Genomic DNA, 22,834 nt, shown 5'->3' with positions numbered 1-22,834 from the left:
ATTTTTTTCAGAGGAAGTAAATGTCGACAAAGATGATGGTATCTTGTGACTTTTAAGGTTAAGATTCGGGTTGGGTGTTAAAATATTGCCTCCACCTGGTGTGCATAGTTTCGCACATTGTACGAAGAGAATGTGTTACTTCAGAAACGCAGCTATAAATCTGCCATGAGATGGACCAATGCACCAGCGTTATCAAGTAAAAGTCCATACATGTGAAAATGCACTTGGTAAAATAAACCTGATTCTAGATAACTGTGTGTGTGTGTGTGTGTGTGTGTGTGTGTGTGTGTGTGTGTGTGTGTGTGTGTGTGTGTGTGTGTGTGTGTGTGTGTGCAGATTTTAGGCAACACTTGGTTGTTGAAGGCCATGTGAGAGAAAGAGAAAAAAGTGAAAAAGCACTGTAGGTCAGACAGGCATGCCACCAAGATCCACGCCTCCCCAACACACACACACACACACACATGCAGGCACACGCACACGCACACACACGCGCGCATGCTTTCCTGCACACTCGGCCCCCACGCGCTGAGCCGAGCGAGCAGTTGCAGCCCAGTGGAGCGGCACAAGGCAAAGGGGGGCGGGATGGGGGTGGGAGGGTGAGGGGAGGGAGTGAGGTGCACTGAGGGCGAGAGGCGGCGAGGTGGAGGGGAGGCTGCTGGCTCGGCGCTGGGAGGTCAGTGCCGGTGCAGTCAGGCGTGCAAGCGCGCCTCTCGCCCTCCCATTTCCCTCTTGTTTCTCTCCTCCTCCTCCCTCCGTCTCTCTCTCACTCTCTCTCTCTCCCTCTCCCTCTCCCTCTCTCTCTCTCTCTGTTTGTATAGGCCCACTGAGGTCGCCACAGGGGAGCTTTACAGACAGGTAACGACTGGGCCTTTCTTTCCCCTGACAAACACAGGGGAAGTGGAGGGGAGGATGAAGTTGTGGCCGGTACATTCAACTGATATTTTCTATTGTTTCGGTCCTCGCATAGATTAATTTGATCCCGACAATTACTAGAATGTCATTTAAAGTTCAGCAGATTTGAAGTAGGTCCATTAAATGCACGAGGACAATTAACTAAATATGCTGCCTGGTGAGGTTTGGAGAAGTCACGCACGTCTATACGCATCAGTTCCGTTGTGAAAGGGAAAACTTATATAAAATCAGATGACCCTCAGTTATGCCAGCAAAACAAAATTTTGCCAAACGTTAACGGGGTTTATTTCTTTCAAACTTTCTCATAGTGACTTTTTAGTACATCCTTAGTATCGAACATTATGTGTCACGATGATAAACAAAACGCTAATATTCTATATGTTTAGTTTGGTTTTCATTTTCATCTGAAACTGTGTGGATTATGATGATCACCAAACAGAATAATCAATTTAGTAATAATCCAAAATGTAATATGACTATACAATACTGTTGGATTTGAACCAATCCTATGCTTACATACACATATGTGTTTTGAGTTTATAGATGGATGTATGAAAACTAAAACGGTACACGACAGTACTGTCTGCAAAAGTCTGATGTAGCAGAGCGAGCCTGCAATTATCAGAGGAAATCACATGGCGAAAAACAAACACAGTTTTCTGCGCGCTCACACACACACACACACACACACACACACACACACACACACACACACACACACATTCACACAGATGTTGGGGAGAGGGGGTTTTCAAGAAGTATCGCCGTTGGCTTCATCATGATAAACCACATTTGGCTGATAGACAGATGCTCCAACTTAGTTTAGCTGCATCTTAACAGGGTCCGCACCCAAACATACACTCACTGTTAACACAGAGCGTGAACATGCATACAAGCAAACGCATTCAGCTCTCAATCTGTGACGTCTTGCAGAAATGGACACTGGCTGAGGCTAATGGCTAATTTGTTGTATTAAACAGCTTAACTAAATTATTCAGATAGAAATACAGCAAGAAGAACAAGAGTGTTTTTACATGTGTGTATGTGACTATTACTGTATTTCTGTATGTCCAACACACATTTTAATTCATATTGATCGATATCTGTGAGATGGCGTACGAACATTTCACTAGAGGCTCACTTAGTGTCTAATTTGTCCGATATACAGAAAGACACACACACAAAACGGCACAAATACACTCGGCACGACCACAGTTCTGCACACTTCTGGGCCAGTGACCAATTCCAGTGTTACTATGGCAACGTAGCATCAGCAACATGTACGCAAGCATGTGCACAAACCACAAACACACAACACACAATAGAAGCACCGTACAGTAGTTAGTTAATCTACGATGCCTCTTCCATCACATAACAGATTAACTTCTCTTATTTCACTCAATGATGCATTTTAATTGTAATTATCTTTTGCTTATGAGAAGTGGTATTGTGAAAATGGAATAACATAGACCATGGGCAAAAAAACTCTGTGTGTGTGTGTGTGTGTGTGTGTGTGTGTGTGTGTGTGTGTGTGTGTGTGTGTGTGTGTGTGTGTGTGTGTGTGTGTGTGTGTGTGTGTGTGTGTGTGTGTGTGTGTGTGTGTTCGTGGATATGTGCATGTATGTGTGATGTGTGTGTTTAATTCCACTTTGCAAGAGGAGCCCTTGATTGGAGGAGGTCTTTACGAGCCGGAGGAGGGGAGTGTAATTTCCTCCCGGCCTCCGCCAGTTCCGCTGAAATAACAGAGCAGAGGAAGCCCAGCTCTCCCGGGAGGAGACGGAGACACACACACACACACACACACACACACACACACACACACACACACACACACACACACACACACACACACACACACACACACACACACACTTGTGCATGAACGTACAAATGCGCACACACAGCAAACTGGTAAGGCAGCAAACATTGGGCGTGCAAACAACCACAGATTCGCACGCACAAAGACAAAAATACAAACTAACCCAAACACACAGAACGTACAGACAAAAACACAACAGAGCTAAAAAATAAACTTCAACAAGCACACACGATCAGGAGATTGATTGATTATATGCAAAATATAAGGTAAATACAGTCCGACACAAAAAAAAAAGAACGACTAACAACTTTGAGGCAGCTGTAATCACCTACTAGAAATCGATTAGGAACCTGATTATCACAAGCTAACAGGCTTAACATATGTAACACACCTTAACAGCAAGTTAGCAACAGCATGTCAATCATAAACTCATTTAAATCCAAAGCATGGATAAACAACATAATGAACATATATAAACTCTAAACTGTTGAGTGTTGCAACAGTTCAGTTTGTGGTTGAGACCTTTGCTTTGACCCTTGCTGCATGTCTTTCCCGTGCTCTCTTCCCCCGAATTTCCTGTCTATCTCCACTGTGGCTATCAAATAAAGGCATAAAATGCGCCCCAAAAAAAAAAAAAAATCATCTTTGGCAGTTTACTTTGTGTCGTGTCGTAATAAACAGCTTGTAACCAGGCAGACGCAGCAAATTAATTTCCATGATTTCTGTGCAGGCAGGTGCAACGTCTTCCCACCAGCTGTTGTACTTTTTATGACCGCTTGCTTCATGCCTATAGCGAAACAAGATCACTCAAAGTTCAGCCGTCAAACTTTCAAATTAATGTAGGCATGAGGTAATTTGTGTCACTAGGCAGGCATACAGTGTGTGTGTGTGTGTGTGTGTGTGTGTGTGTGTGTGTGTGTGTGTGTGTGTGTGTGTGTGTGTGTGTGTGTGTGTGTGTGTGTGTGTGTAGGAGTGAGGGGGAGAGAGCGAGCGCATCAGCGAGGGAGTGCTGGCTGCCATGCCCTGAGGGAGTCAGTGGGGAGAAAGGGAGACGCCAGTACAGACCATACAAGTCCCGCTGCCTTTCCCTCCTCTGCCTAACCCTCACTGCCTCGCATGGAACTGCCAACATACTCAGCCTGCGTGTGCTGATGTGTGTGTATGTGTGTCACGATTCACTCGGTGGGTTAGACTTTAGGCTGCACCACCAGACAAGGAAGGCGAGAGAGGGAGAAAAAAAAGGCTGCAACAACAACCTTAAGGCTCTCATATCTCTGCTTACGTCAATAACAAAGTTTTCTCCGTCACAGCTGTAATTCAAGTGGAACTGAACAAGCTACGGCAAGCCAAAAGCCAATCACTTTGATATCTGTAATGAGCCTAAACATAAGCAAACATGCTCGGATTCTCAAATCCATCTGTAAAAAAACAAGACGTGAGCATTTCTACTGTCTGTTTTTCTCTGCCCTCGACCTCCCTCAGGTAATTTGTTTTGGCTCAACCCAGTGTATTAGGTCTTCATTCTTGGCTGTAAAATATGTCACCAGTTTACCTGTATCACTCAAACACCTCCGGCTTATCAAAACCGCCTTTACCTTGCGTGCCTCGCACACAATAATCAGCAGTAGCCACGCTCAGTAGCTCGCTAAGCCTCTTACACCCTTCCCTCAAGATTAGTGCTTGGGAGCGACGACAGATGCGCTCCGTGGTGATAAAAACACACACACACACTCACAACCCGCTGCACCTGTGTGAACAGATTTGGCGGCAGTGAGGCGGCAGCGTGCGCGCTTAAAGCTGACACATACACACACACACACACAGGCACAAAAACACACGCGGAGTGGTGATGCCATAATCGTGACACACCTGCAAGGCCTCAAGGTTTGGCATTGTGCCCCTGGTTGATCCCCTGAGGGAAGCACTAGGCAAACAAAAGTTCAACAGCCAGGTGAGGAGGCTGATTCAGTGAGACAGAAGAGCCTGACCAACGATACCCGACGTCGAGCAGCCATACTGGGCAGCTCAATGCCTTTGTATAAAAGGCTGTCTGATACGCCGCATCTGCGAAAGGATGAAACTGGATTTGATATTTGTGCTGTGAAAAATTACTATAAAGCTGACGTGTGCCGGGGGGGGGGGGGGTCCTCACCATCAAGGTTACAAAGACAATGCTTCAATAAAGTATGGCAGAGCTGGGTGACACAACAAAAATATCACAGTAAAATAGCTGTATGCAGCTTTTACACATAAACTAAATCTCAACTTTGGGCCGTGAGTAAAAATATGATAAACAAAAACATTAGTAAGAAGGGTACAGACTGCAACGCCACAAGAGGGAAATTTGTGATTTGTTATTTTAAGGTTATAAATAAAACTGAAGTGACTTGATGTCAAAGTCAAGGAAGGACAAGCATTCCTCTTTAATTTAACTGGAGAAAAAAAAAAAATGAAACAAACATCTGTATTGTTTAACTAGAAAATAAAATAACTATTGACACATATTTTTGTATTATGTCCACTTGTCTTCCAGCTCTGTCTGGATACAGGGTGCTCTGACATGTTCTATTCCTCACCATCAATCAGATCATTCTTGACCACCACACTTAACAACAATCTTTTAACCTTACATATCCGCTGCAGAGAAGTTATCTTCAAGTCAAATGAAAACTAAAGTTAATAAGTTGCTTCCGCCTGTCAACATAAGACACAAAAAGTACAGAAAGGTGTTGCAGCAGCAACAGCAGAATGACAGAAAATGAAATATTCTTACCACTGGAGATGAAATTCGACAACCAGGACAATCACAGATTGGAGGGTGCACCTGTAAGATTCCTTTGGACATAAGAGTCTTGAGACTTTTTCCTGGAAATAAACAAGAAACACAATTTGAGTGAATACTACCAACCGTATTCTCCAGCCAGTAAACTCATCTCCTCCATGACACAGCATGTGATAAGGCATTAGCATTATCATCATCTTAGGACTCCATTTTCTAGATAAATCTTGTTTGAAAAAACAAATCCTCTAATAAGCACAATATGTATCTGAAGGAATCAGTACCTCCAAACAAACTTGACTTATCTTTCTATAATATTTGCCATTAAGTCTGATTGTAGCCACAGTCCAGTGTGGCGAGCCAGAGAGACAGAAACCTACTGTCATCTGTCTATAGGAATCGGTATATTAAACTATAAGGCTATCATTTTTGACCTGGGGGCGACACCCTCCCCCCACACATCTTTACGCGTGTCAGTTCTGCCTGAGTAACCTTGCGTGTGCGTGAGCGTGTGTGGAGAGGGCGCGCACACTATACGTAATTATTGCATTAAAATACGGTGTCAATAAAATAAAACCCGAAACAATTTTACAGCTAAGATTGTTTGCCGAAATATCTGACACATTTTCAAAATGTGTCCAGAACAGCAGCTTTACCTTTAATATTTCGCTGAAAATATGAATTGTTTGCAAAATAGTCGCATTAAACACTGACTGTGATGCTAAGTGGCCAACCATATTAATCACTTTTTAAAGTCTCTTCAAACCCAACATGCAATGCGTAAAAGTGAAAACACCCATGCACAAGTGCAGCTGCAGTCAACGGAACGATTCATCCCATAATGTTGAAAAATAATGTGAACTGCCACACATTTAATCATCTAGGTCTAACTTTTCACCTCAGTCCAGTGCAGACAACTCCAGATGGCCCGGGTCGGTGTGTGATCGCAGCCCAAACTCTATGTCAAAGGCGCGGAGGGTATGAGGAGGATATGCGCCTTTTCTCATCTGTCTCCTTGCGCACTGACTGCTGTAACCCTTTCACTCCAAAACTCAGTACCGAACCACGAGACCCAAGTTGGTAGGCTACACACAAAAAGCGGCGTCTATAAAGCTTTTAATCCACGGTAAAAGTGTCCTTCTCTACCCGCAAACCGGGAGGAAAGTGAACGTTGCACTTACCTTTGTGTCTAATACTCCGTTTCCAATCTTTGGCAGTCTCCCGTCCACTGACAAACTGGAACTCGTTGGGGGTGAGCCACTCGCCCCTGTATTTAATTGAGGGTCCCTTACTACCTTGACACAGTTTATTGATATAAAGCAAAGCCTTGTTTTCCCCGCACTCCACCTCGATGCACGGCTCCCCGTTGTCGAAGAAGGGCTGAAAGTCTGGGATGGAGGAGAATCTCTCTAGCATTAAGTCGTCCGTGTGATGGTGGAGGTGCTGGTGATGCAGCGCCGAGTCGTGGAGCCCCAAGTAAGCGCGGTGATGGGCGAAAATATGGTCGTAGGGCGGCGGATGCGGGGTCACCACGGGTATAGCGGTGGCATTTAAAGGGGCCAGGTATTCGGACTGGTTGAACGCAGTCAATGCCATGTCGTCTCCATCCAGCCTCTCCTTTTTGATGGCAGGCATGTTAGTGGGAGCCGAGCGCCGGTAACAAGTGAAAAGCTGCTCGCCCGATCCAACTTGAGCGTCCTCTTCGTCTGTGAGTTGGGCTGACCCAGACTTGGAGACGCGCCGCTTGGTTTTACGCAGAGTCCCCGTGTCGCCGTGAGACAGCGGTCTGGTGAAGTTGCCGGATAGATTCCCATTCAGTAGTTTCCAGCTCGCAGCGGCAGCAGCGCTCTCCGCCAGCCTCACAGCTCCTACCTCCCACATTTAATCACACTCGCTCTGTTAATACCTGACATGCTGGGCAGCCCTGTGCCCCTTACATTATGTTACTGAGCCTATACGGTGATCATTACCAGTCGCTGCTACACGTCCTATCTTTTATTTATTTGCCTTCGGGGGAATTTAAAGTAAAATATTTTTTAATATTCACAATAAAACAAAATTCTCTGATATCGTCAAAAAAACAACAACATCGATTTTGTTATGGGGAGATAGGGGAGTACATGTGGCCAATACACAATTTTAGAGTGAAGATAATAAAAAAGAAACCAATAATATTGTATTTCTCCTGTTACTTAAAACCAGCGTGGCATATGTCATTAATCAGAAACACAAGGCAAAAATACCACACTTAATCTTCCTGAGGATTTGCGCAATATTAATACAGTTTAAAGTTTGGAAAGAGTTGTTAGTTTTTAACCCCTGTGCATGTCGCTGAAGTCACGCTGAAGTTCACAGACCCAGACCAAACAAGATTTGCACTCTCCGCCGCTTCTCAACTTGGCCCATTTAAACAGCGGAGGCTAGGCGAGAGCCACGGCGAGGAGGGGGGACTGCGAGGGACGGCACTTCAGTGCGTAAAATGGAGGGACCATAATTAGTAAGCACGAGGAAGTAAACTGTGTCCACCTATTCAACTGAATCTGAAACTTATTAAAAGCTTTTTCTTCATATTTACGGCTTAAATCATATTATTTCTTCAAGAATCAGGTACAAGTTCATCCTAAGAGATGCTCGTTTACATTAATAATATATTAATAAAAGCTTTGGAATCAGACCTTCACCAGTGAACATATACAAAGAGATGCCCTGTTGGACAGACGTCATAGGCCACCAGATCTACCCATGACAGGCCACAGCCGCAGGTCCACACACTGGGTGTGTTCCGTACTCCTCCTGTGTCTAAATTCAACCACCTATTTGTTATACTCCACCTACAGTGACACCATCCTGCCCTCTCTTGCCACGCAGAGCCTCACCTGCTCCAGGGTTTTCTGGGAGCCACTGAAACTGCTTAAATAGAGCTTCCGGAGTCAAACCTGTTCTCAACATGTTTTATATCAAGTTGTACGTAAACAGCACCACATTTGAAAAAGCTGTTGGGTGTTTTAAGGGAGTTTTTATTTTCTTCAGAAGGACAACCAAGCTCTGTGCAACCAGTTAACAAAGTGCAATAGGTGTTAAACGTATCATGGGTCTACTTATCACCACAAAAACTAAAGCATAAATAGGTCTGATACTATTTTCAGATATTTGAAAACTACAGATTTTCCACTTTTAAGTGGCAAAAGGGGGAGTGGAAGACCTGTGCTTTTGTCTCTTGTGACCAGGAGTCCCAAATTAAGTCATTTTCCAAAATTCTGCTTTTGTTTGTTTTTGACTTTCGTCTTTGTTCGACAGATGCCTACAAATGTAGGCAGGAAATACAGGGAAAGAGACGGGAGTATGACTAGCAATGAAGGTGTGCCCTGACAGACCTTTACCAACATTGAACTTGTAGTTATACGTTATGCGCCTTACAGCCTGTGCCAGGAAGGAAAACATCCACGATAGAAGTGCCCTTGAGCAAAGCACCTAACCCCTTCCTGCTCCACCGAATGGGTTAAATGTACAAGTCAAATTTCTGTGTGCTCCTGTGTGTAAAATATTGACTATCAAAATAAGTCTTCTATAGTCCTATTCACAAGTTTGTCTTATTAAACTATGACCAACATCATGATTTTATGGTTTAACAGATAGTTTTATCCTTAATACAACCTTTAAAGACAGTTTATTTACTATACTTTAACTTTTAAACCAGCCAAAACTTAATCTTCATCAATAATGTTTGACTCATACTTAATATAATATTGGGTTAAAAACCAAATACAAAAAGTTGCAAATACAAAGAATTTCAAAAGATCTGAGCACATGTGAAGCCACTGCTGCAAACTTGTTGCTTTAACTTGAGTGAAAAGCCTGGAGCCACATTTTCTGAAATCATTCTCTCTCCACACTGTCTGCAGGGCAGGTTCCCCTGAGCTCCTGCAGCTTGCGAGCGAGACCACATCTGACCCCCATCAGTGGAGAACCACCCAGGTGGATCCACCACCGACACATGGAATAGCCATTCCAGCAGCAGAGGTGGGGTCCAAAGCGCCGTGTGTCGAGGTCTTATAAATCAAGCCAAACTGCCTCTGACACACACAGGAAGGAGGTACGCCACACCGCAGGCGGAAGTGGTGCACGGGAAGGCCAGAGTCCACAGCCTGGCCAGAGCTGGTAGAGAGCCTCCAGCCAGGAACCGGGCAGACAAACACACAGCAGACATGTGCAAAAACACATGTCAGCTACCTCACTGAAGATGATGAGGGACTGTAGATTCCTTTTGCATCTAAGAAGCCGTCATGTCTGAGGGTATGTAATGGAATGAGTCGGTTTGTGGATTAGGAAGAGACCAAAACAGATTTTACACTCACAGCTCAAGAAATAAAAGGTGACCTGACGTCACTTATCCAAAAGCTACCAAATAAAATGAAGGCAGTCTAAAAAATGAAATTGAAAGGCAAAATTTTTCAACAAAATAAAGTCCCTTCCCACGTGTTGGTGAGTGCACTGAACAGTAGCATTGACATAAATCATGAACTGCTGACATTTATGGTGAATGTTTACAGGGCCGTTTCTTGGAAGTGGAACGTTGCATTTCAGATTCGAAGCTCTCTGATATCAAACCAGCCTTCACCGCATCGAAATGTCTCGATGGAAACCTCGTGGATAAGTGCGGAGGCGCTGGAGGTTGCACCATCAGGAGAACCCTGATGAAACTAGTCATAAAGGGGACACCCATGCCGACACCCACGACCCGTCCCAGATTGTGAATCATTCTCGATGGCTCATCGCAAAGGGGTTCCCCACACTTGTGCAGTGACGACACTCAAACTCTCACATCTTTGAAAACTGATTTGGTGTTTAAATGAGTATGATTTTCCATCAGCATTTCGTGGCTCTTTCATAAAATGCTACATATGATGGGGAAACCTCGCTTACATTTCTACCTCATTTAACCTTTTGACTTTTTGCTTCCTTCTTTAATGTGAAGACGCTTGCACCACAGAAAAACCCATGCCTGCCCTCAAACCCCATCAATTTAACAGGAAACAGGAAATCCCAACATCAATATTACAGTAAACAGTTGTTTATATTGATTTTGTGTTCTCACAGTGCAAAATTAAAAACTTGTAATTCTGTGACCGTGTTAAAGATTTGTAATATTAGGAATAACCTGTTAAAGGTATAACTTTAAATTAACAAGGTTCGAATTTAGATTTCGCAGAAAAAGTGATTTATACTTGAAGAAGTGTATCTACTCTCTGAAATGATTATTATTTCATGATGCTGTGATATAATTGATAGTTATTTTTATAAATTCTTCCGTCAGTGATCCTCTCAGTTTCCCAGGATGCCTCAGATGTCAACTTTCTGCATTCAGCTATTGGTTTCAGATGACGTGTTGCAGTCAAATAACAATGAGGTGAAATGCAAAGTATTGGCAAAGATGATGGTGTCTCTTCCTCTTCTACAGTTTCTCTTTCTACTGCTGAATGGTTGTTTGAGTGTGATTTATTGGAGAGTCTACAAAAAGCTAACTATTTGATTCTCAACATCTGACACCAAATCCATCAACGTTATAAATCAAAGCACTCGCTGATTTCATGGCCTGTATATCTACAGAAAGAAAAATAATCACCACCAAGGACAAAAACAGAATTTAACATTGTCAAGTTTTAGAGTGAACTTTTTCACTTCAGGTGCAACAATACAAGTAATACTAAGATACACTATGACTTGGTCCTTTTCAATGTGTCACTGAAGCTATGCTACACTAATGTGGTGTCTACAGATAGGTGTTTTCTTTCATTTTTGCCAGTTCATGTCTCCATGACTTTTATTTGGTGACTTTCATATTCATATTGCTGTAAGCATATGGGGAGGATCCTGAAATTATTTTTTGCACTTTTTCAACTGTCTGTTGATACTACATACACACACAGGGTTACTGTTTACAGCTGTCTATATAAGTCAGTAAAAATGATTGAAAATACTATGGATACAAATTGATTCTTCGAGTTGATTCTTTCTTCTTCAAATATTTTCAAAGTTATAATTACATTTACCATGTCAGACATACTGTATTTAAATGTAGCTAAAAGTGGACTATTATAGACTGAGCAATATGGACGACTACTAATATGGAGATTTTATCATGCTTGGTATTATTATAGAGAAACTGGTGTTTAACTACAGTAATTGAAGGTTATGACTATTTCTAATAATCACGTGGTATAATATGTCTGTAAAAAGTCAAAAATTCTCAATTACTCCAAGATTTACATTTAAAAAGCTAACACCTGCAGATGTTTGGCATTATTACCAATACAGTATTTGAAGGATTCATCGAGTATTACAAGTGTTGGTAAATTATCTTATGTTGAATTAACTGGCAAATAATTGTATGAGATGAGTGTGTTACTCTGAATTCCAGCTCCACGATGTTTCACCAAAAATATAAAAACATCTACAATATACAGAGAAAATATATATACAGAAGACAACTTAATGCATAAACCAATAAATCCCACCAGTTCACTGACTTCAGCCCTCATCCTACCAACGATAGAGGGTATTTACAGAAAACGTCGTGGACGGTTTTGTTTAGCCATGTAATGAAGCACAACTTTTGTCCATCCTTTCCTTCCCCTTATCGGCCGACGGGAACCCCCCTGACACGGCCCCCGCCTCTGCGCCGTTGTTGGCAGCGGCCCCGGAGCCGCAGCGCTGCCGGCGGGGGAGAGAGGTAATAAATAACCCGGGGAGAGGAGCGGAGACCGCCGGGCGGTGCACAGTCTGACCTGACAAATACTCACTGGAAAACCATCAGAGAGCGAGAGCCCACCCCTAGCGCTTGGAGCCAGCCTTTCAGACATGAGCTGCAAAATATATAGGCCTGCCCCTACTGGAAAAAAGGAAAGGAAGACAGACAGAAGCGTCTCCGTCTCTCCCCCCGTCCACGTCCAGACACCACCGCCGGAGACACGGCGAGAGTAATTAACTATTTAAAGCAGAGTATGAATTTCTTTTGAAAGCCGAGAACGCCTTGTCCAATTTCACCATGGAAATAGCCATAAGAGATGATAAACACGCTAGGGGAAGTTTAAGAAAAAGAAAACAACTTTAGTTTTGCTTGAGATGTGAAGCCAAAGACCGGAATTTATACACACATATCACACAGGACAACTTCTGGGTTGTCTAAAATATAATATATATTTAGCTTAAGAAACACCCAAATATATTATCTGTAGTTTGTCACACTATTATGATTCTCAATTTAAAATTAGTCCTTAAAGGGCCAGTTCACGCAAATTAGAGTATGTTCTCACCTATTTGTCATCAGTTTTGTTTTTTTGTTTTTTAACAGCTTTCAAGATAGCACCTAGGTACATTAAAGCATTTCAAATCTGAAACTGCATTCTTGTGTCAATACTTTACTGTTTTAAGTTGTTTCTGTAGAGACCTTTGTCCATACTGAAACATCTAAAACTGCATCTTCGGCCATTTTTCAGCTGTCAAACGACAAAACTGTGAAATCCATGTATATACCTACCCGCTCTGATTGAGTGTTGGACTCTGAGCACTTCCAAAACACGGATGACCTACAGCTTAACACTGTGCCTGGACGCCTCCCGTATGGACACAAACGCTGCACCTGAGCCGCTGCTGCTCTGCTAACATGCTGCTCACGCTGCGTGGAGGGCTGAAATACAGAGAAAAAAAAACAAATGTAACTGGCTTAACGTGGATGTGATCAGATTGCTGCTGCCACACCAATGCAATGGAGGTGAAGGGAATTTTTGTTGTGCACACAACATTTAGAAATACAATTTTACCAATTTTCACCAAGGCCATGGTCTTCCTGTTATTCAGACAGACAATACACCGTCCACAGGTTTCAGACTAAAGGGACACAGTATCTGTAACAACACATCAAATTTTCATAATAGGATTACAACATATTCTTCAATGCTAGGAACACCTTAAACAAAACCCCATCCACTTGTATAGAGAGAAAAAATGAGGACACACAACTTCCTATATTGGCAAAGTGGATGCTAATCAGAGACACTGGATTGTTTACAAAGGTGACTTTACCAAATTATCAAATATCTGAGGCATGATGAATATATTTCATTTCTAACCTACACTACACACCAGAAATCCCCTTGATTCTTATTCATGGTGCCTCGTTTCATCTCTCCGCTCTTTATAATTCTAATTTCTGTACCTTTTGATACAAGCAGAGTAGAAAAAACTAGAGACCTCCTGTCTCACGTCCACCTTCTGTTGTTGTTGATCTTGTTAAAGGTCCAATATTGTCTAACTAAGATTTCCATTTCTTTTTTTGATTATAATGCAGGTCTAGGTGCTGTGAAAATGCTAACGCACTCAGTTCACAGAGAAATACACACAGCCTGTATCCAGCAACGAGGCCATTTGGACTTTGGATGAGACCGAAGTTTGTGATGTCACAAACTCACTGTCATGTTATGTTTCCGCCCTCAGTACAGCCTTCTCTCCAATCTTTTATCTGGTAGAAAATACTGAACATTTCGTCGTGGAGCTTGCATGTTGCAAGAATAACGTCAGCCAATCAGAAGAGAGGATCATTGATATCAATGTGTCTTAAAGACACAGATGCAAAAAGCCTGTTCTTGGTAGAGCTCCATAGAGACATGTTAAGCTATATAAAGAAAATATAGTTTAAAAATATCTTCTGATATCGGGACTGCAAATTAAATGCCAAAAACACCAAAAACATTTTTAAATATGGGACGTTTAAACATTTTTAAATGTTGCTAACTCATTTTCCTTTTATCTAGACATGAAACTTCTCATGGGTCCTGGAGCGAGTTTAGTTCTCCTAAGTTGGAATTTGTGGAATTTAATATGAGAAAACAGTTCAGGGGATAGTCTCCGGGCCCTGAGTGAACTATCAGACATGGAGAAACATCACACATAAGACGGGGAAAAAATATGGATCAAAGTGCTGAATTTCTGACAAGCGTCTTTGGAAAGCACTAAATTTGGCATTTCAATACCATCCCATCTGGGGTTAGTGCTAAATAGTGCACCATATTCAAAACACTTATTCTCGGTATGTGTTACTAATTGCTCACCAGGCGGTGTTTTTGCCCACTCTGTGCAGCAACCAAACCAGTCCCTTTTTCAATAACTCAAACTTCAAAACACTTTTAACAGCGTATGGCTCTGTGAGCACCAAAAGACCTCTCTACTATTTTTATGGTATAACCTAGGCCTTAAGCTAAGTCTTCACCTTAACGTTTATCCAAAAAGTAGCCCAAAATAAGTTTTAAAACTGAATGTGGGACCAACACAGTCCTGTAACTCCAGAATTTCAGAGTTGGCAAGCAGGCAGAGTAACATTAAACCCGAGGGGAGGGGGAGGGTTGAGGGGGGTTTATGCTGTCGTGCCGGCGCCCTTGGCCTCCCCCAGTGGATCTGGGGGGTCAGGCGGCTGTCTGTGATCCCACACAGCGGCTCTTCCACATGGGATTTATTTTCTTGCTGGATGGGCAGGCAGGCGGCCCAAGAGGATTCTCATTTTAGACCAGCGTCTGTAGCTGTCAACGCCAGCCGACAGAGGCGAGCGGACACCCGACCCCGAGTATCCTCCCTCAACACTCCCCTTTGGACTCCCTCCCCTCCTCCTTCTATTCCCTGTTCACACACGCACGCGCAGCACATGGACACTGCGCGCGCACACACACACACACACACCGAGAAAATAAGGAGTTCACTGCCTCTCATTTTTGTCTAAATGAAACTTTCACTCATTTAATGATGTGGCTAGAAATTATAAAATTAAATATTTAACATCATTGTTTATTCAGTTTTGCATTTAAAGGCATTTTGCAGTTTAGGAGTCCTTATCTTTGATTATAAAGCTCTGTGGTGAACTCCAAGCTTCAACGAGCAATGAGCCAGGTCTATCTAGCAAAAAATGCACAGCGTCTCCCATTCCTCCCAAGCGCCGTTAATAATTTGTGCAGTAAAAGATAGCGTGCCTCTCTGAGTTTGTGGGAGTTATTGGCACAGTATTCCCCACCATATTTGTGCGAGGCAGTGATAGGAACATAAATTATTTCTTATCTCTTCCGCAATCCATTTTTCAAAGGGCTCACTCTGTGTTTGAAGGGTAGCAGCGCCAGCAGCATAAGCCCAGATAGTAGGCTACATTAGCCTTCAGAGATCCGACTTAGTGATTTCAAACAATGCAATAAGAACAGGACTCATTGATATGGGCAGTGCCATATATGACCATAATTTAATACCAAATTAGGCCCGTGGAATTCAACGAAAGATCAAAACAATGGTCAGTACTAGCGCCACTACAAAGGCAGACATTGTTGTGAGAATATTAAGTTAATTGCAATAACTGTGGATCCAAGTAGTAAGGTCTTCAATGTTAAATAATGTTTTCTGAGTTTTCCAAGAATTTTGTTGTCTCCAAAAATGGCCACTGTGAAAGAATTTCTAAATGATAACTGTATTACTTTGTTTTTTGTCAGAAAATTGGACAAACCAGGTGTTTAGAAATATTAAAATAGCCATTCTCTGTCCACTGAAGTGACAAATAAAAAAAGAAAACAGTCACAAAAACACTGTGACAGAGCCCTGTGAATTGTGATGTTCTTTTAAAATCAGCCATTTTCCATAACTAGGACCCTTTAGTGCTTACAAGAGGTCAAGAGGTTTTCTCTCAGTTGTAAACATACAAAAAGAAATAGGAAAAGTTTTAGAGGGAAGTGAAAAAGTTGAATAGCGGCTTGGCCTGTTCAGCCCTGTGAACACTGCTCTGGATGTGGACATCCAAACCGCCGTATTTTTTGGAAACACTTTACAAGTGGTGTCAGCTATCAGTCCCCGCAATTTAAATGTATTCTACAGTTCAGGCTGATATGCAGAGACAAAATGACAAATGTTGAATTTCAAACCCTCCTCCAAAGCATTAATGTCCGCTTGCAAAGAATAAACTCAAGCCCTCCCAGCTACTATTGATTTTTTTTTCGCTGTGTGATGTGAAACCAGCAATCAGCAGTGCGGTTCGAAATAGCCCTGAAACCGGAGCCGAGACGTCAATGAGTCGCCAACACATTTCAATTAGCGAGCCGCCCTGGCTGATCTCTCCCCCGGGGCACAAAGCACAGAGGGTCGGGTACACCCGGCCCAAGTCCACATATGGTCCTGTGTTGGCTCAAATGAATCTGATAAGACAATGAGAGACAATTTATTCATGCCACAGCCAGCTATTTGTCTATTTCTGTGTCCATGAGGCACAAAATACCAGCTTATGTATTTGCAGGTCAAAGAGTGGTTTGACATGGGCTGCTTCCGGTGGAAAGATGCAGACGGAGGAGTGGGACACGACTTCACTGCTGAAATATGAGCCAGAAGCAGCTGACATGACATGATTTTCAGAAGTAAAATAATGCTCTATAAAGTCATTCACTTTTATGCATGTGAACAGCCCGTCCAGAAAATGTTTTATATTTATAGAAGTGAATCCACGGCAATACTATTTAACGTAGAAAGGACGGTGACGACTCGCAGCTTAATGTTCTTAATGTAAACTTGTGCGGATTTCAGTGACGACTCCTTTTATAAAACTGTATTTCCGCTGCTCCTTCAGTATGAAAAACCGACGACTATAAGACATCTCGAAATGAATTTGGTTCTATTAAAGAGTGAAAAAAAGAGTAGTATCCCATCAAAGTACCTGCATGGGGTTTGTCAAAAAACAAGTGTGTTGTTTTTACATTAAAGGACAGGGGCTTGGAAAAGGTAAACATGTTTTAGCAGAAGGAAAGGATTATTTGCAAGAAAATATTTACTTTAGTGCCATATTAACACATCAACATGTTTTAGTGGTTCCTGTACTTTACAAATAGTGATGAAGTAATAACGATTAGACTACTGAGAAGAATAACTGTAAACATCACACTGCTCAGCCTTTTTATAAAATAAATAGTAGTAGTTTAACCTCATTGTTTTTTGTTTCTGACAGAAATAAGTGCTAAAACTTGACATTGAATGTGTGGTCTGATTCATAATTTTGTGTATGTTCTATAAGCAGAATTATAATCTTCATGAATCTGTTATCACAAAGTTCCTGATTTAAATCATATTTTTGGATATGTTTGACTTAAGCCAAAGTTTTTCAACAGCTGCTTCAAAGAACTTCAGCTTCTTTTTTTTTTTTTTTTTTTTTTTTTTATAAACAGAGGTTGACTGCATAGCTTCTTCAAAGTAAGATATCAGTATAATATCTGCCCGAGTATTGACACATTAGAGTCCTAAAAGTAAGACCAGATAACTGGATATAAAACTGGTTTGTGTGTGTTTGTCCGCCTGCTCTCCCTTGCTCACTAGCCATGTTGTTTCATTCTCTGACAGCTCTCATCAACAATAGCAGGCTGGTGCCGGCATTGCGTGTGCATGCATGCGTGTTTGCGTGTGTGTACGGGCTGTACATTCTCCACTGAGGGGCCAGGGGGTTACGGTGGAGCCACAGGGCCACCGCGACAACTCCCTCCCTCCTCCCCCAGACCCCCCTCTGGCCTTTTGCTCCTCGCCTGGCTGGCAGCCCTGCATCAGGCAGACACACACACACACACACACACACACACACACACACACACACACACACACGGCCCCCCCACCAACCTCTATCAGAACACACACACACACACACACACACACACACACACACACACACACACACACACACACACACACACACACACAAACACCCCCCGCTTGCTCGCTCCACCACCCCCCGCTCCGCGCCGATCGATACAGCTCTTCGCCTTTCATCTGACCAGAGCTTTGGAGATGCTGTGCTTCCTGAAGAAAACCCAATACAGCACTCTCTCTCAGGGTAGCTTATTCTCTGTGTGTGTGCGCGTGTGCGTGTGCATGTGCGTGTATGTGTATGTGTAATGCTCGTCTACATGTTCATGTGTTTGTGAATGAGAACGTGTAGGTGTAAGAAGCAGAGAAGGAAAGGTTTTAAGTGCAGTGGCCAAAGCCTTGATAAATCAACTAAAAGAGAAAGACAAATATAGAATATTTGATTGGCTGAATTTTTGTATGATTGGATGGATATTTGTATGACCAGTGACTGAAATACATAAACAGGTTTGAGGTGAGGTTTTGTGGAAGGAATGGGAGGATCAGATAATACATAGGATCAGTGCAACTTGAGAGTAGCTCTGCCCATTTTGACTGAGATGCCCTGAATCACAGAAAATCCTCCTTACTTATTTTACGGGTCAGTTTCTCGCTAACCTTAATGTTATCAAAATGTGAATACGTTGAAGCTTCAGTGGGTGAAATGAGTTCTACCTGGGCTGACACTCAAGTCTGAGTGAAAAGTTTAGTCTTAGTGGAAGACTCTCATAAATGCTTCAAAAGCAGGAGAAGGAACGTTCACTTCTCTCAATTGTTCTTATCCAACAGCCTCCTGCGTTGTTTGAGGATTGTCAGTCTTAGCTATGACTCTCTCTCCTCTGATTATCCTTCAGATGTGTGCTTGTTTGTACACAGGCAAACCTAACTTCCTGTGTGGAAGAGGGTGGCTGAACCTCCTCTCTCAGCATCCAGGTGTTAAACAAGAGGGGCTGCCAAGGTCAGGCAGAGGTCAGGTGAAAACACCACCACCCGGGACGAAAGCATACCACATGTTGACAACTGTGGACACCTGGCACACTATAACAGGTTTAGCTTCAGTATCCAACCTGAACGGGGCAAGAAAAGTCTCGACAGAATCTGAAAAACCAACTAAGATTTCAACAACCTGGTGCAATGGGGATCTGAATGTGAAAAAGAATTGTGTTTATTTTGACTTTTGCTTGATTCAGGCTTTGGGACCAATAAGAACAAGATGAACACTTAACACCTGCTCATGCACCTCCAGTGTGTTACAGCCCTTGTGTCAGATATATTCTCCATATTCTGCATAAACATAAACAGTACATATAAACAAGACTGTAGTTAAATAAATAAATTTACTTTGAGTGTAGTAATAGAAATCAGTGCAACTTACAGTACAAAAACAATTTTTATAAAACCATTAGGCGTTACTATGCCTTGCTGGGTAATAAATCAGGGTGGAACAATAAATCGAACGCATTTTCTGTTAGGATACGCATTACAGGGTTTATAGTTTGATGCCTTCACAATATTCTATGACAACTGAAAAACAGAATGAGACACACTCAATGGGCAAAAACAAATTTCCCTGTTCTTCAGGTTTTTTATGAGGTTTTTTTTTAGCTTTCGCCGCAAACTGGAAATAATATTTTTTTAAAGTTTATGAAAATCATATCATATTTAACTTCTGTTAAAAAAAAAATTAAGTAATTTAAACCCAAAAATATTTTTGATTTAGTTCGCAAAAATCCTAATTCCTGAAATGACAGCAAAATTGGTGAATAATACTGTGAGGGTGCATTAAATAAACTGAAGCAATAATCTGGAGGGGTTTGGGGGGTCCTACAGGATTTCACAGGAAAACATAATTCAAGGTGACCAGTGGCAGATCTGCACTACTCGGTGTGAAGAGAAGTGAAGACCAATATATGTACGTGAGGTAAAAAGTTTCAAGTTGAAATTGTGTTGTATTACAACAGATACTGACACAGAAAGTAGAGAGTCGGGTGGAAAAAAGTTAAACAGGAGTTCTTCTATCAATTTATGTGAGCTGTCTGTGTTCTTTGCGACAGCAAAATGTCAGTCAGGGAGTTAGGTGATTCACATCACTTCATTCATTGCCGGTGATCATAAAACATCAGCTGCAAACCCACTTAATCAGTTAGAACAAGTTGAAAATTTACTTTGCATTGAGAAGGATGGTGTTTCATCTTGGAGTGGCCACTCAGAAAACCTGTGAACACCTAGCCTTAAACAGCAATGCGCAATGTCATTTGTTTTCCTTAAGATGAAGATTTTATAAAATTGGTATAGAAAAAGTATTGTTCAGGAATCAGTATGAAAGCCAAGGTATTGGTGACAGTATCAACCATTTTTGAATGATACTTAGCCTTTACAAAGAGTAATAATTGTCAGACATGGGACGTAGCTTTCGGGCCTGGAAAATGAGGCCGATGTGGAAGTGCGTTGAGCTGCAATACCACCGAGGGCCACTAAAGGTTGGCTCCGAAAAGCCTCTGGCTCCATTGATCAACATTCAACTTGTCTCATTAAATTTGAGATCAATACATTTTTTTCCACAAGCTCCTAGGGCATTGTTAGCTAAAGTTGCTCCTTCTTACTAGTTTTCTGGTGGTCCATCTGAAAATATTTGAAAATACAGCCTCAAAAAGCCATGTTTTTGTTTGGTTGACAGGCCTGTGGTGCAATCAGGTTATGGCTATCGGTGGGCGGAACGTAGTATTATCGGGTTTCCAATCAGATCGAGTCAGATCCACCGCCCACTTCCCCCCACCTTGTCCAAATATGGTCACTTCTGGCTCCAAAGCACTCCGAACTAGCAAGATGGCGACGGCCAAAATCCGAACTCGAGGCTTCATAACAGCCGCTCACAAACCAATGGCTGACGTCACTGTTGGTTGCCACTTGTATGTAACAGAAGGTAGATGGATAATTTGGCTTGATTGCCATTTACCACCGGTGAGTACCAGGCTAGCACATTTTTGGACTAAAGGTGCGGGGACTGGAATAGAAGAAGTGCTACAAGTCCCTGAAACTGTGTAGTCAATAGTCAAGAGTTTGCTGAACAATATGAGTCAAAGAACATCCATTTTTACGCAGGTATGTCTGAATGCTTGCACACCACCGTCCCATCAGAGAAGCTTCAGTCAGGATGTTGTCCGAACAGATGTTTAGTCTGCCCAGAACAGCACACCGTCTTCTGTTTTTATTGGCACTCTGGCACCACTGCCCCGGTCACTACCGCCACCCCCAACCTGGCCCGCACAAACACACGCCAAGTCTTTGAGGTGTAACGTCAAAGGGTGAAGGAGCAGAGAAGGGGAGACCAGCTGGAAGCAAGCGAGCGCCTGCCAGATCCACGGGGCCGTGGACGCTGCAGCATAAACAAAACTGAGCGCGGCCACCAGGGACTGGTACATTATCCCAGTGGAAACGTCTGGCCCCGGATGACTCAGCCTCCGACACAGCACAAAAGGACCGGAGAGTTATTGCTCTGTCCCAAACCGTTTCCAGACTATCCTAAATAGGCCTTTTAATCCCAGTGTGATGGTAACCAAATGTCAAGTGTTGCTTGTAAGGCAATTTCACAGTCAAGATAGACAACTTCAAGACCTGCGACCTAAGTTGCAGCACCTGAACAGAGGCCATTAATACGTAGCGAGCATGTCCACCCTGTGAGCATAAGTCAGGAGATTTGATGGCAAAAGATTTGATTTATGTAGGTGTGTATGCGGCATGTTTGTTTTCAAACATTTCAAAATTCAGAATTTCTCAAGGTCAGATAAAAAAAAAAGAAAGAAAAAGGAATGACACCAAAATCTGAAGGCAACCACAATTTTTCTTGGATTTTCTCAATGTCATCTGCTCACCGCAGCACTGGTCACTCGGTCTGTTTTAGGTGCAAGTTAAGGACATCCACCGTTCCCTGCTGTTAGAAAAAAGGAGGACAGGAGATCAAGAGGGAGAAGGAGGAGGTGGAGGAGGGGAAGGGATCCAGGAATGCACGGCGAGGCGGCTGCCTTGGCAGGTAGATGAAGTGAGGATCACATGGGCCGGCGAGGGGGTGATTAATGCGCGGGGGAACGCACGGGAAGGAAAACAAGGCCATAAATCACCTGCTGGGTCTCCATGCTAATTGTAATTGAAATGAATTTGTCTGGCCCGTAGTGTAGGGAGTTGCATTTGCTATTGACCAATACGGCTCTAGTGATCCAAAGGAAATGAAACAAGGAGCTTGTCGTGTCCAAGCCAAGATCAACACATAACCACAGCACCATTATCTGTGCCTGGTAATAGAAGGTGGCCTGGGGGTGAAACATGGAACAGGTGAGGTATTTTGTTGGCTCCTGTGGCAACTTTGGGTCATGTGAAGAGGGAGCCGTCACTACGGATACTCTGACTCAAAAAGTACCGCAAAATTTTAGGGCCGTCCCCAAATATTCATAGTATGGTTCGGCCAGAGTGGCTCGGGAACGTCAAGGCTAGTTGCCCGGCTCAGGTCCTCATATATAGTGCAGTGTTAACAATGTCACATAACATTATTTATCAGTCCCGGGACTCGAACCGTTTTCTGATGACGCCTAAATTAAATAACATCATAACCGTGCAACAAGTAGTCAACTGTTGGCTAGAACCAACGA

General features: G+C 42.7%; 1 protein-coding gene across 3 annotated transcripts in view; it reads right to left on the bottom strand.

Moving 5' to 3' along the window:
* samd11 (sterile alpha motif domain containing 11) overlaps nucleotides 1-7,525 on the bottom strand; it is a 53,118-nt gene extending 45,593 nt beyond the window's left edge. Inside the window, exons 1-2 of one of the 3 annotated variants that reach the window (XM_069689056.1) lie at nucleotides 6,692-7,525; nucleotides 5,505-5,596 (exon numbers count right to left, since the gene is read on the bottom strand). In XM_069689056.1, the coding sequence (XP_069545157.1) occupies nucleotides 5,505-5,596; nucleotides 6,692-7,391 (792 nt within the window). In that variant the 5' untranslated portion in view covers nucleotides 7,392-7,525. Of the gene's footprint in view, nucleotides 1-5,504; nucleotides 5,597-6,408; nucleotides 6,494-6,691 lie in introns of those variants that run through there. The other 2 variants (XM_069689057.1, XM_069689058.1) reach the window with 2 other exon arrangements.
* Nucleotides 7,526-22,834: the final 15,309 nt, after the last annotated feature.

This window comes from Brachyistius frenatus, unplaced genomic scaffold (genome assembly GCF_029030835.1).
Source record: "Brachyistius frenatus isolate BFR_SWC_R1_liver_20210118 unplaced genomic scaffold, ASM2903083v1 Contig_6, whole genome shotgun sequence".
Taxonomy (NCBI): Eukaryota; Metazoa; Chordata; class Actinopteri; family Embiotocidae; genus Brachyistius; species Brachyistius frenatus.
The sequence above is the reverse complement of the archived record's forward strand: the minus strand, read 5'-3'. Positions and strand labels throughout refer to the sequence as shown.